The sequence below is a fragment of the Mus caroli genome, unplaced genomic scaffold (assembly GCF_978045245.1).
Source record: "Mus caroli unplaced genomic scaffold, Mus_caroli_1 scaffold_4, whole genome shotgun sequence".
In the NCBI taxonomy this organism is placed as follows: domain Eukaryota; kingdom Metazoa; phylum Chordata; class Mammalia; order Rodentia; family Muridae; genus Mus; species Mus caroli.
Genome location: NW_028227259.1, coordinates 54,703,741 through 54,718,177, shown reverse-complemented (window position 1 = coordinate 54,718,177; position 14,437 = coordinate 54,703,741). Strand labels below are relative to the sequence as shown.

General features: G+C 34.8%; 1 protein-coding gene across 1 annotated transcript in view; it reads left to right on the top strand.

Moving 5' to 3' along the window:
- Dhx15 (DEAH-box helicase 15) overlaps positions 1-14,437 on the top strand; it is a 42,075-nt gene that overhangs the window by 23,147 nt on the left and 4,491 nt on the right. Inside the window, exons 6-11 of the mRNA XM_021162456.2 lie at positions 1,979-2,146; positions 6,371-6,457; positions 7,284-7,433; positions 8,012-8,120; positions 8,706-8,897; positions 11,572-11,694. Coding sequence (XP_021018115.1) covers positions 1,979-2,146; positions 6,371-6,457; positions 7,284-7,433; positions 8,012-8,120; positions 8,706-8,897; positions 11,572-11,694 — 829 coding nt within the window. The remainder of the gene's footprint in view (positions 1-1,978; positions 2,147-6,370; positions 6,458-7,283; positions 7,434-8,011; positions 8,121-8,705; positions 8,898-11,571; positions 11,695-14,437) is intronic.

Here is a 14,437-nt window from a genome sequence, read left to right as displayed (position 1 = left end):
AGTTAACTAATTGCTTCTCAAATAGCATGTAAACAACATTCATGCTCTTGACTGTTGAAGCTTATGTTTGGTATTCATTTTGTCCTCTTGTGTTTGGTTTCTACAGCTTCTCACTTCTCTTGACTTAATCTACTCTGACGAGGCATATTTGAATGGTGTTAGAAGTTTCAGCTGATCTCATGGAGAGAACCAAACGGGCTTTTTTTCTGAGTCAGCTTAGTGTAATTCATCTCATTCCTTGGGGGGGAAAGGAAGGCAGTAAGCCTCCTGTTTTCAGCTGTGTGCTGGCATGTTGTGAAATGAAGTAAAATTATAGTTGTGAACTCTAGATAGGTTTTGAGTTTCAAGACTTTCAGCTGGTTTGTTTTGCATAGATTTATTATGTTAAAAGTCTTAGTACATGAAATGTAGACGTTAGGCTTATCTCTTAATGTGTGCTGGTATAAACAAATCTGAAATACTAGGAGTCTAGTTTTCTTTATTTAAATTTTTTCACTCTGATAGGGATCTTAACTCCATGCCAGCAGGGGCATTCTTATCTATTTAGAGCATTTAAAAGCCATCTTTTTCTTAAAAAGACTTTAGTTTTTTTTTTTTTTTTCAAATAAATGGCATTGATTTTTCATTTTCTAGAAACTTGATCTCAAAACAAACTTTGGATTCTTCAGAGTAATTTCCTTCTATCAAACAACCTTAAGAAATTTGCTATTTTTTAGTTGGCAAAAAGGGTTATTATTCTATCCAAGAATTTTATATTTTTTAAAGTTTTTTTTTAATTTTGTGTGTATGCATGCATGCATGCTTGTATATATTATATTTGTGCATCAGATGTGTACCTTGTGGTCTCAGGGCCGGAGCAGAGCAGGTGGGTGTGAGCTACCATATTGGTGCTAGGAATAGCCAGTAGTTTTAACTGCTGGCCAACCTCAAAAAAATTTTTTTTGTTTACCTTTATTTTATGTGCATTGGTGATTTGCCTACATGTATGTCTATGTGAGTGTGCCAGATCTTGGAGTTACAGACAGTTGTGAGCTTCCATGTGGATGCTGGGATTTGAACCCTGATCCTCTGGAAGAACAGTAGTGCTCTTAACAGTAAGCCATCTCTCTAGCCCCAAATTTATATTTGACACAAAAACTATGTTGGTTTAAAATCATTATCAGGAAATCTAATTTGATACAAAACCAATTTACCTGAAAATCCTTTTTTTTTCTCTTGACGATACTCTTTGAGTAAACAACTTGTTACTGTAGCTGTCTAGTTAATGCATGAAAGATGGTTTATTAATTGTTTAATCTATTTTCAAGTTTAATTGCTTCAGCAAAACATTTATTGTCCACCATCCGCCTTCCTTTTTAAATCCATTTGCTGCCTCCAGAGCTGCTGCTCCTTTCCCAAATGCATTTATTGTGTCTTTCTTTACATTTGTATTTAATACAAATGCATTGGATTAGTTTGCCATGGTGGAGAACATTCTGAAGTGGCTCTAAGACATTTGTGTCAGCATACTCATGAAATATCTATGTTGATACTGTAAAGGTGCTTGTTCTTATTAGGCACAATGAAGCAATTCTTCCATATAATTGCATTAGTGATATGTGACATTAAAGCCTAATTGCTGTATTTTAAATATCTAACACATCAGTTTCTTTTAGATTGTGAAAATGAAAAGGTTATGGGTGCAGTTAAATATTCCTGGGTGGGAAATTTCAATTTTAATAAAATTTGTTGAGAATTAATTAGGATGTCTGAGTCTTCAAGAAAGGGGGTATGGAATGCAAATATGGTATTTACATATTTGACTCAATACAGAAATCAAAATTTCTTTGGTTGTTTCAAAAATCACACTGAAATTTAATTTTGGTTACCAAGTTTGAAATAGGTTATCCATGAAATGAAGGCACATTATAGACAGGTTGAATGGAATGCATACGAAGATGAGTTTTGTTTTCATACTCTTAACATTTTTATTTTGTAGGAAATTGATGAGGCCTGTAAGAGAATAAAGCGTGAAGTTGATGATTTGGGCCCTGAAGTTGGTGATATTAAAATCATTCCATTATATTCTACACTTCCACCCCAGCAGCAACAACGCATTTTTGAGCCACCACCTCCAAAAAAACAGAATGGAGCAATTGGAAGAAAGGTAACAAATACTCTCTATAGCCATATTATTGACAGTAGAAAACCTATGAGATACCGTCACTCATAAATTAGAAGCTAGATGCCATGGTACATGTCTATGGCAGAAGAGGCAGGATGATAAAGAATTTAAAAATAGTCTCGGTTATGAATGGAACCTGCCTAAACAAAAGGAGTTAGCACCCTTGCTTGGTCTGCATAGTGAGACCCTGTCTCCCAAAAGAAAAGAACAAAACGCACAATCACTGCCATCAGTCATCCAAAGCCAGGGATGAGTGATTGGCCATAACAAAGTAATCTGCATTTCAGAAGGGAATGAGAGTGTATTAAACTACACTTTTGTACCCTTTAAGAAAAAGAACTACTTTTTCCCACAGAGGTGGTTTGTTCTTAGCAGATGGTAGAATATTTAGGATGATCTGAACAAGGAAGGGAAAGTTGGCCAAATATTGTCTTTCTCCTGTTAGATATGGCAGTCCAAAACTAAGTGACTTTTTTTAAAAGTTTGTGCTTTGTCCCCTTCTTAGAATTTTGACTAAGAGAATAGAATTTTAAGTCTACAAGTGTTAAATGTTGGCTCTATACAGAATCTGAGACATTAATCACACTGAATAAATACATGAATTCCTTGAAGGCACGATTCATATTAACATTGTTTGGTAGAGGGATATGTAGTTTTCTTGGGTGAGGGAGCAAGGGTACTCCAAATGAGGCACTGTGCTCAGTACCACTTTCAAAATAAGTTAAGATGTTAAAATTGAGGTCTTAGTAAACTTGAAAATAAGACTGCACTGTTGAAAAATACCAGAGCATGAATTCAACTTGAGAAGGTTCTTGCTAGTTTCTGACCTACTTAGTGCTTCATTAGGTTAAAGTTCCCATCAGTGCATTCTCTAGGACATGTTTTCTGTGGTAGTTAGTATGCTGTCCAGGAAGAGCCTGAAGGACTAAATTTGTGGTGAAAGTATTTGTATTTTGTATATTTGTCATTTTACAGTGATGATTTATTTTTAATTATTACACCAAGCTCAAAGTTACAGCAGGATATAAAAACAGAAACAAGAAAAACTTAGTCTAGTCTGGACTTGACAGTCATTGTACTTGAGTTTCCTTAGTGTAGGAATAGCGAGTATGAGGCCATTCCAGGCAAAAATAGTTAGGTTCTTTTCTGTTGCCCAGGCTATAGCTAATTAAGTACTGTTAAGCCTCACAATACGAATTGCTCAGTAAAATGGGACATGGCCCTTGTGGAGATGGTTCCATGGTTTTGAAAGAAGGGTTATTGATCCCATTATTTAAAGATAGTTAACCACACAAGCTAATAAATGTCTTTGAATTGGAGGGGAATATTCTTCATGTTCTGGTGGCTAGAAAAAAAGAAAATTAGCTTAATTTAGGTAATTGTGGACAAACAGTATTCAAGCAGGGAAATCCAAGCTCCCTAAATTCTATTTGAAGAGCAGTTAGTGAACTAAATATTGGTTTTATTTAGTTACAGATAACTTAAAAATTTTCACACTGATGCCAACTGACTGAGGGCTTATTTTCTACTACAGCAGCGTACTTTAAGAGAGTTTCCTAGTCCTGAGATTTTAACACTTTGCTAATTTTGAACACATATTACAAAGTTATAGTCTAGAACAGGCATTAACATTCCTACTTTTCCCAAGCAAATCCCTTGACCACTTGAGGACCACTTTGCTGGTTAGTTCCTAGTTGACTGGTGAGCTGCTCCATCCAGAGCAGATTAACTGCTTGCTTTACCTGATTGAGGTTGCAGTGCAGCTCTGTAAACCGTCTCTTGCGTATGCTCATTCATTCATGTGTGTGTGTTTGTTATCTAGCTGCACCTGCTGTTTTCAGATTTAGTAGTCAAGTCTATGGAAATAAGCTTCATTCTAACAACTATTGTGAAAATTGGCCCTTTTTGTTCCTAAAACTACTACTTTTTTTGGTTTTAAAATCCTGTCCTTTCTGTGGTATAGACTTCAGTGAGTATCAAACAGAAGCCCCAGGAATTTGAAATATGCCTAGCAACAGATACTTAAAAGTTAAAACATGAAACTGTATTTGTATTTCTAATTGAAGCAGGCAACCCCGCTCCATAGTTTTGGTTTTCTTTGTGTTACTTGTGGGCATCATAATCTTCAAATACTAAATTTTAGGAAAAAAATATAATTCCCAAGTTTGAAGTTACGTCCTATTCTAAGAAGCATGGTGACATTTACACTACCCATTTCCTCTTTTTGCGCAAAATGTGAATCTCCATCTATTCCTCATATCCAGAGGGTGTATGCTACTTGAAAATTGATTATCAAGTGACAAGCAGTGCTTTTGTTCTAACAGAGATGCTCATTTGTAGTTCCTTAAAGTTGGTAACATCGTGAACTTTTATCACATTGTATATTAGAAAAACCCTGTGGAATGTACTTTTAACATAAAATAATTGTCGTGCTTTGCTGTCTTAAATACATTCAGAACTATGATCTTCTTACTGAAGAAGTCAAAGGTACATGATTCTAGGTATTTATATGGCATTTCAAATATCAGATCTCTAATCTTGTTCCCCACAAACCTGTGTTAACTATAACTAGTCTAGTATGGGGAGTTTTAAAAGCAAATTGACACTTAGGGTTATTCTGATACTTGGTTAACTTTGTTCAAGTACAGCAAAACTTATAAGAATAGTGCAGTGGGTTCTACGCTTCTTACCATTGATGTTATTAGGCCTGGTTTCCCTTCTTCTAATTATTGATTGTATAAAATATGTGATCTATAGAAAGTGAAAATAACTTCTGCTATTTATGTGTTTTTCTTAAGTTGACCCGTGTAAAAGACATTTTTTTTTTTTTTTTTTTTGGTTTTTCGAGACAGGGTTTCTCTGTATAGCCCTAGCTGTCCTGGAACTCACTCTGTAGACCAGGCTGGCCTCGAACTCAGAAATCCGCCTGCCTCTGCCTCCCGAGTGCTGGAATTAAAGGCGTGCGCCACCATGCCCGGCCCAAAAGACATTTTTATATTAAATAATTCTGAAATAACTTGTTGCATCTGCTAAGGTTTTCTGCTAGTATTTTGGATAATTTTCCAGTTATATATGAAATCTATATTATTTAAACTAGTGAACATTAACACTGAATTTAAGCTTTTTTAATTAAAAGATTGCTCTTTTTTTTTTCCGAAGTAAAAGAATGGGGATGAATACAAGTTCTCTCAGTTCTTGTGTGTTTCTGTAGTTGTTCTTATGTATAAACCCTTGACTAACATTCAGCTCCTATACTAAAAACCTATTTTTATCTTCAAGTAGACGATAACCCCATTTTAAATCTCAAAGCATTTCTTTGTCATTTACACTTTCAATATCTAACCTCACCTTGCAAATTACAAAGGCTGTGTGGGAGCAGACTTTGATACATCTCTGTGAACTTCTTGAATACATGTGACCAAATGTCAGCATTACCATCAAGAAACATCCATTTCCTTTTGTTTTAGTAGAAAAAGTATTTAATACCATTTCCCAAGTAAAACCAATTTGTCTCCCCCGCCCCCTCTTTTCTTTGACCAAACTTACTTTTTTGGACTTGCCAGTCAAGCACTCTAAGCTGAGTAAGCCCTCTCAAACTACTTTCTGAGGCCATTCTAAAAGCTAAGAAAAATATGCAAATTCTAGAATATATCATAATAGTATGTGAATGCATCAAGTATCATTCCCTGTAATAATTTTTTTTTTTTTTTTTGCTAAATTATGTACTCTTGTTCCTAAACCTTTTACATTTCATTGTGATGATCTGCCAATTCTTACTGGATTGTACCTTGGTTTTGTTAATTTTTGGTTTTTGTTTTTATATATTTAATTTTGTTCACTTGGCCACTTTTATTTAAACTATTGGTGTCTTTGTGTTATATATGTAAAAATTTCCTTGAAAATATTGCCTGGAAATACTGGAATACATGCTTTGTGAACTTTGAAGGGATAGTCAATCTAAGAGATGTTAAACTGTGCCTAGTAGTGTGTTTCTATGATTTGGCTTTTGATGCTGATGCTACATTTCCTTTTGTATAATCACTGTGCTTGATTATCATGTATTGATAAAGAATTGCTATTTCAGATAAATTGAAATGATTAATATTACACTTTTAGTTTGTCTTATTTACTAGTTTAAAAGTTCTTTTGTTAGTGACAGTAGTAGTGACAGTTAAGTCATGGTAATTTTGCTTAATTTCTGAACAGGTGGTGGTGTCAACTAATATTGCAGAGACCTCTTTGACAATAGACGGTGTGGTGTTTGTAATTGACCCTGGATTTGCAAAACAAAAGGTAGCTATGGTGGGAGCTTACTTTATATAATGTGAGCTGAGGGTGCCAAATGCTTGCTCATCAAATGGCTAAAACAGTTTTTCAGGTTACTTCTCTAATTTTGGGTTTCATTTTCAAATGTATAACATGATACCTGTGTTCTCTCTCGCTGTCGAATTAACGCTGTGTTCAGTAATCTAGGCCACACTTTCCACATGGTCCAGTATAAAAGTTTTGTGTCCTTTTATGTATGATGATGGTGTCTTAGGCATATGGTCCCATGTATGGAGAAAAGTGGTAGTAATAGAAAATTGTGGATCATGCTTATGTAGATCAACCACTTGTCCAGAATTAATTTATTTTGTACACCTGGCATACTTTTGGAATACTTTAATCCTCTAGGGAAAGGAGCGAGTTACTTCTAAGTAAACAGTTGCTAAAACGTTCAAACATGTTTTAGATAAGTTATTACATTGTAATCTTTAGGTGTATTATTAATAGAAAAATTTCTCATTAAAGTGAATACATGTGACTAACTTACTGCCTGTTCTTAAGAACAGATATTAAATTGCTGTCTGTTTGTCTTTCCTTGGGGTAGGGGACAGGCAAAATTCTTTACTAAACAACATAGCCAAATTTAAGTTAAGAAAGACAGATGTATGTTAGTCTCTTGGAATGGTAGCCAGAATGCCTAAAAGAAAGTTAGACCATGAGATGAACAGTGTGGAAGTTGATTGTCATGGTCGACAAACTGTCAGATATTTGACATTAATTGTGGCCTGCAAGTGTTAGTTTTAATTTTGTGTTTTGCTGAAGAAAGAATCATAAACTGTTTGCATTCTAATAGGTATATAATCCTAGAATCAGAGTCGAGTCTCTTCTGGTGACTGCCATTAGTAAAGCTTCAGCTCAGCAAAGGGCAGGTCGAGCTGGACGGACCAGACCTGGGAAATGCTTCAGGCTTTATACAGAGAAAGCTTATAAAACAGAAATGCAGGTAAGGAGTCATGCTATACCATGTGCATTTAGAAGACTGAACATAGTATTCTAGTTGAAGAAACAGAACTTCCTTTATTTCAGCTAACCATTTTGAACAGTGGTTCTCAACCTGTAATTTGCGATCTCTTTTGGGATTCCAACCAAGGCCATCAGAAAACATGGATATTTACACTACAATTCATAGCAGTAGCAAAATTACAGTTATGAAGTAGCAATGAAAATAATGGTTGGGGGGGGTCCCTATAACATGAGGAACTCTATTAAAGGGCCGCAGCATTAAGGCGGCTGAGAACCATTGTTTTAGAGCCTTAAGTGCCTTAACTTTGCCCAAAATGATGTATGGTATTGTGTATTGATACATCTGATTTATATCAGTTGAGGTGGCTAGCTCCAAAGCTTAAATATTACAGACGTAGTTGAAAAAATTATGAGTCTTTTTTTTTCTTTTAGGATAATTTCAAGTATTTTTTCCCCTGTGAGGTAGTTACATACAAGTTATGTAATGCCAAAGCAAGAGGCTTAAGGGGGCAAGGACAGAGGGCATTATTACCATAACATGCGTGTTTGTTTTATTAGGACAACACCTATCCTGAGATCCTGCGCTCTAACCTAGGATCGGTTGTGTTACAGCTGAAGAAGCTTGGGATTGATGACTTGGTACACTTTGATTTTATGGACCCACCAGGTATGACTCACAGCCTTCTATCAGCGCTGTTAACCAAAGAGGTTTCCCTTTAAATCCTATAGATTACATATGCATTAAGTACATTTACCTTTTGCCTCCATTATGCATTAAAATTGGCTTTATGGGGTAGTAGTAAAACTTAGAAAATGGTGCCAGTTAATTAATGAGAGTGAATAAGTCCCTCTAGATGTTATTCTGGGAGTTTACATTAATTGAATTATTGCCAGGGCAAACAAATATAAAAATTATATTTTTATTCTTCTACTTTTTATGTCTAATTTTATACTTCTAATTTTTCATGGAAAAATAATTGTCTACTGGCTTTAATTTAGTCTTACTAAAGATATCCTAAAGATTCTGGCTTCTAAATGTAGGAGTTATGGGTATTTTCCACAATGCCTGGCTTGAAAGTCATTTTAGTATGGTATTGTTTGCTCTGTCTGTATTATTAAATTTGATGACAATTTGAGTTCTGAACTGGATCCAGTAATGAATGAAAAATGAGATTGCTTATAATAGTTCTCACTTTGTCATATTTTTGCTTACTTAAGACAACTTGTCTAATAGATTACCTTTTTCTCTTAGCTCCTGAAACTCTGATGAGAGCCCTAGAACTTTTGAATTATTTGGCTGCTTTAAATGATGATGGAGATCTGACTGAATTGGGATCCATGATGGCGGAGTTCCCTTTAGATCCACAGCTGGCTAAAATGGTTATTGCAAGTTGTGACTACAACTGTTCTAATGAGGTCCTATCTATTACTGCTATGTTGTCAGGTAATAGAGGGAGAGGGACCAAAAACCCAGCTCTTGAGAGTTTGGGTGGACTTCCCTTCTGTTGGCTACTATTATTATTATTATTATTATTATTATTGTCATTATCATTATTATTATCATCATTACTACTACTACTCAGTATGGTAATAGATTTTACAGATAGATTTAAGGAATTTAGTTTGTTTCCTAAATACCTATGTAAAAATTCTTACAAAAGTAAAGTTTTATGCACAAAATACAGTAAAACACTGGCTCTATTGAGTACAGACAGAAATTGAAATAAGAATAAATGCAATTGTAACTGCATTTTTTTCTTTAGATCCATTATTTTCATTTTAATGGTTTATTAAAAGTACTGAGCCCTTGTTACATTTAAATTGAGCCTTTCCTACATCTATGTATTCAGTGTCAAACCTGAGTTTCCGATTTAGTGTTACATAGAAGAAGTAGTAATGTGTAATTTGGGACTTAAAGTCAAAAACTGATTTTGATATTCTTTTACAATGGCAGAAAAACACCTGCTTACAGAAATCTTTTTTTATAAACTTGAAAATTTAAACACTAGATGTTACATTGAGAAAATAGTGCTCTTTCCTAGTGACAATAAACCTTAATCTAACTTGGAAACTAGATTTCCAGAAAGGAGGAGAAATACTGCAACAAAAAGAATTTTTTTTTTTTAAGCTAAAAGTAATCATAGTACTGTATACTACTAGTGTCAGTACTGGGGAGGAGAACTGACTTTTAATTGCAGAGTGGTTTATTGGTTTTGATTACTTATTGCCATAAATTAAAAAATATGGAATTAATAATTGAGTTTCCTAAAAATAAAATTATGGCATAGTTCAGATGTATGGTATATTCTAATGGTGTGACTTTTACTTAAGAAGTAGCTAAATGTTTTCTTGCAGAGTTATGACTGATCAGACTCAGAGCAGATGGGCAGGGCAGTATCAATGCTTTAAATAAATTGTCTCATTTGCAGAGGTGGTGGTAGGTTGTTGTCTGCCTTGCTTATCTGTTTGTTATATTCGCCCGTTGTATTTCTCCCAACGACGTTAGTTTTTAGAGAGAGGGGCAGGAATTATTAGCTAGTGTGCTTGTGTTATTTGCTAGGATTTCTTTTCCTGTAGGTTTTTATTATCAGACATAGTAGACAGTACTGTTGTTAGTCCTTTACAGTTGGCCATTGTGGTGAGATTGAACTCATCAAGCTAGATATTAGTTTTATGTGTGGTAGGAATTAGGAAAAGCTCAGGTTTACTGGTGGTTGTCTTTACACTGTTGAGAGTAAACATACACATAGTGTTTTATTTTTAAGCAATGTTATAATTGAAATTGCAGTGAAGGAAAACTCAGGACAAAAAGTAGTTAGAGCTTGTGAAGCTTTTTTCCTCTTTTCTTTTTTTCTCATTAGTTTGAGGTTCTGGGCTCTCGTGTTAGTGCTTAGGAGCTGAGATGTTTCTGTACTTTAATGAGTTACCTTGCTTCAGTTACATTAGCAAGACCTACAATGCTTACTGTGATTGCTTTGGTGTCTTTTATTTGGCTACTTTGGCATCTTAAAGGGGAGAACTATATGTGAAAGAGTAATTTGGTGCTGTGTTTGATCTCATTGTTGATTATTCCCGTTTTCTATCTGAACTGATCATGATTTTTATTAGTAAGGTTATAAGAGCTTCAAAATATATTGAAAAGTCCCAAGCTTATTAAGTATTTACTTTGATACTGCTTTTTATAACTGGAATTGCTAAAGTGAATTAAGGAAGGTTGTATTTTAAAATAATGTAGCACATATTTTGTAAGAACTTAAAAGTTTGTGAATTAATCTTGAGGCTCTAAACAACTACTGTAGTTCAATATTTGATGACCCTTGAAATATTGACTGTTTCAGACTAATTGTCAATTCTTTAATATTGGATTTACTTTTATATTGAGTGCTTGATTCAAAATTTTTTAAACTTGGGGCATTAGTAACTGATTTTTATTTTTAATTATTAAAATGCTGCAACATTAGACTGAATATCCCAGCCTTCTGGAATTTTCTTAATTCTAAGGCGGTTTAACCTTCCACCACTACTGCTATCATCAAACCCAAGATTTCTTGAATTTTTTTTTTTTAATGTTTACATATGCTTTTGCTTACCGGTGCTAATAGTGATACCCACCAGTTGGTAATAGCCACAGATTTAGGGAAACAATTTTGATAGAAATGTGGCAGTAGACTGGTTGTTTTAGTTACTCAGTGGGCAAGTACAGCTTCCTAACTAGAGCCATTCAGTGGGTTGAGTGGATGGCCTTTTGAAAATTTACAGTTGACTAAAAGGCTATTGATACCATACTTCTGGTTATTGGTAGAGCTATCAGCACTGGTTTTTGAAATAAGTTGAGCTTTCTAGTAATTTGATGGCCTTCAGAATAGCTGTTTTGATGCCTACTTTTAGATCTAGTTAAAATAATCAGGTACTCTGTAGCTTTGAAACCCTCTTGTCTTACAGATGTGGTTAGGTGATGTACCAAATCAAGGTAGTAAACAGTCCAAGATGCAGTTGGAGGCCATCCTGCCCTGCCCTATGCTCTGTGAACTGACCTAGCTAGGCCTTGTTCCTCTATCTGTGAATGCGTGACTCATCGATATGGGCGTTTGTGTTGGGCCCATACCAACCTTGTTTAGTCCCACAGTGTTTTGTTCGCCCCACGGAGGCCAAGAAAGCTGCAGATGAGGCCAAGATGAGATTTGCCCACATAGATGGAGATCATCTGACACTGCTGAATGTCTACCACGCTTTTAAACAAAGTAAGTAAAATTAGGTTGAAGGTGAATGTCACTTGCAATGTAGAAGATGTTTTTTCATCTCAATTTCATTTATAATCTGTGACAAGGTTCGTTAGAAAAAACTCCTGACTAGCATTTAAAGTAGAATTGCCAATTCTTTCAAGATTGTTTAGGTTTATAATCAAGGGAAAGAGGAACAATGAAAGAAAACTTGGAAAATACAGTGACACAAATGAGGCCTGTATAAATTTACTGCCAACATAGAAGAAATTGTGATGCTTCATATTTTATTTCTAAATGTCATATTTTTCAGTAATTTTGTGTTACTTCATGTAATCTTCACTATCATTTTTTATAATAAACTAAGAAATTGAACAAGCATTGGGTTTGAGTTCCTGTTCTTGGGCATAATACAAATGGTCTGTAGAAGTTCACTTGCGTTGTTTCTCACCTATAAAATTAAAAGACACTAGTTGCCCACTTAGTTATTAAATTTCTCTAATTTTATATCAAAGCAATTATGAAATTCAAATATACTAGTAGTATTTAAGTATTTTGACTTTTGGGTAGGTGAGTTTGGTGAAAATATTAAACAATGGATATCCAAAGATGTCTTACTCTGCTTATTGTATTAGCAAAAGAAGCCAGAGGTAGAAAATGAGTTAGAAAGTAATATTAATTCCCTAGAGGCGTGGTTTTTAATTAAATGCTTCTAGTTACTAGGAAGGGGGTGGTAAGCCTTGGTGGGTTTTAGACCTGTGACTCTTGTGTCCTTGTATTATACCAGAGGCAGCAAAGGTATGTGACAGAACAGACACTTTCAAGTAGAACAGTCTTACTAACTGCTGCTACCTTTTAAAATACAAGATAGAGGACTCAGTGATTAGGGGCCCCTTTCAATTCTTCTTTAGGACCTGAGTTCAGTTCCCAGTACCCACATTGGATTACAACTGTTAATTCTAGAGGATCTGAAGACTTGGGCCTCCCAGTAGCTTACCTGCTCACACACAGAATTAAAAATAAAACAAAGTTCTCAGGTCACCATACTATTATTTGAATGTTTCATGTTCTATTTATTGAAATTTTTATCTTGTAAATACAGGGAAGCTAAGATGTCATGTTAATAAAAATGACATCTTAATATCTGTACAATGTTTACAGTTATTTTGTAACACCTTTGTAGGGAGGCCTCATTCTAATAATGTACAAGTGACTTGCCTTTGAATGTTTAGAATAGCTAACATTATCATTTGATTGGTCAGTTGGTTAGTTAGTTGATTTGTCCAAGCAGACATTAAATTTGGGTAATATGTTCTTTCTGAGTAGCTAGGACAAGAGATGTGTTTAACCACACCAAGCTCTTGTTAGTCTTTGATGCTTGAGTTTTAAAGATTGGGAAACTTTAAAAACAAAAAACAAAAAAAGCTGCACTCTTGATTATGGTATGCAAGTGAACACCTTAGAGATTTTCATTGCCCAGCTTTTGGTCATATTCTTTAGTTGGAAGATGTATTTCATATTCCTGTTTATTCTTAATTCTAAAATGGCATTGTATTCTGTAAAATGATAAGCCTGTGTACTTATATAAGTCTAAAAGACTTGATGAACTTTTCAGTTGCTTGAATCCCCCAGCACCAAGTACAAAACAATACACTACAGATATTAGAGTAGCTGAGGAGGACCAACCTGGTTCTAGGGTTTTTTTTTTTTTTTAAGATTTATTTATTTTATCTATATGAATATACTGTAGCTGTCTTCAGACACATCAGAAGAGGGCATAGGATTCCATAATAGATGGTTATGAGCGACGATGTGGTTGCTGGGAATTGAACTCAGAACCTCTGGAAGATCAGTCAGTGCTCTTAACCACTGAGGCATCTCTCTAGCCCTGGTTCTAGTTTTTAATGCTTTCTTTTTTTACACTTTTTCAGTTTTGCCACCCTCTCAATTTTATCAGTATCAAAAGATCTGTGAAGCAGATGATGCAGTTTTCCTGTGTGATTGTCACTAAAAATAGGCTATTCCAAAAGGATTCTTTTCCTTTGATATTTTTGGTACCTTTTGAGCTCTGAGTTGAATAATACTAGTTGGAAAGTTTTTCAAGATTTTCAAGAAATCATTAGAGAAATACCTTTTTATAATAGGTAGTAAAAAGTATTAATACTTGGCATGCTTATTCATAATCCTTGGACGACACAGATAACAAAATCTTGCTTGTCAATTGCTGAGGCAAAGGTTGGTGCAGTCAGAATTTAGCATCTTGGTGAGGAGGACTAGTTTAGGTGCAGTTAGAGAGCATCATGCTACTTGTTTGAAGTTCACTTCATTAATGTTGTATTTTATTTTCATCAGCTAAGGCTGTGATTTCTTTGAAAATGAGCAAAATCTGCCATTTTACCAAGTTCTCTGAATCTACTAGTGTCTAATAAATCCTTTGCTGGAAACAGCCAGGTGGCTGTTTATAGGTAAATAAATCAATTTGCTAAGAACCATTGATTCAAAATCATTGTTTTATTATCGATTAGCCAGAAACCTTAGTACTGTTTCTTTGAATTCATTTGAATCAGGTTTATTGCTTGTTTTTTATTTAAAAGTTGATAATTAGCTGGGCAGTGGTGTTGCACGCCTTTAGTCCCAGCACTTGGGAGGCAGAGGCAGGCAGATTTCTGAGTTCGAGGCCAGCCTGGTCTACAAAGTGAGTTCCAGGAGAGCCAAGGCTATACAGAAAAACCCTGTCTCCAAAAACAAAAACAAAACAAAACAA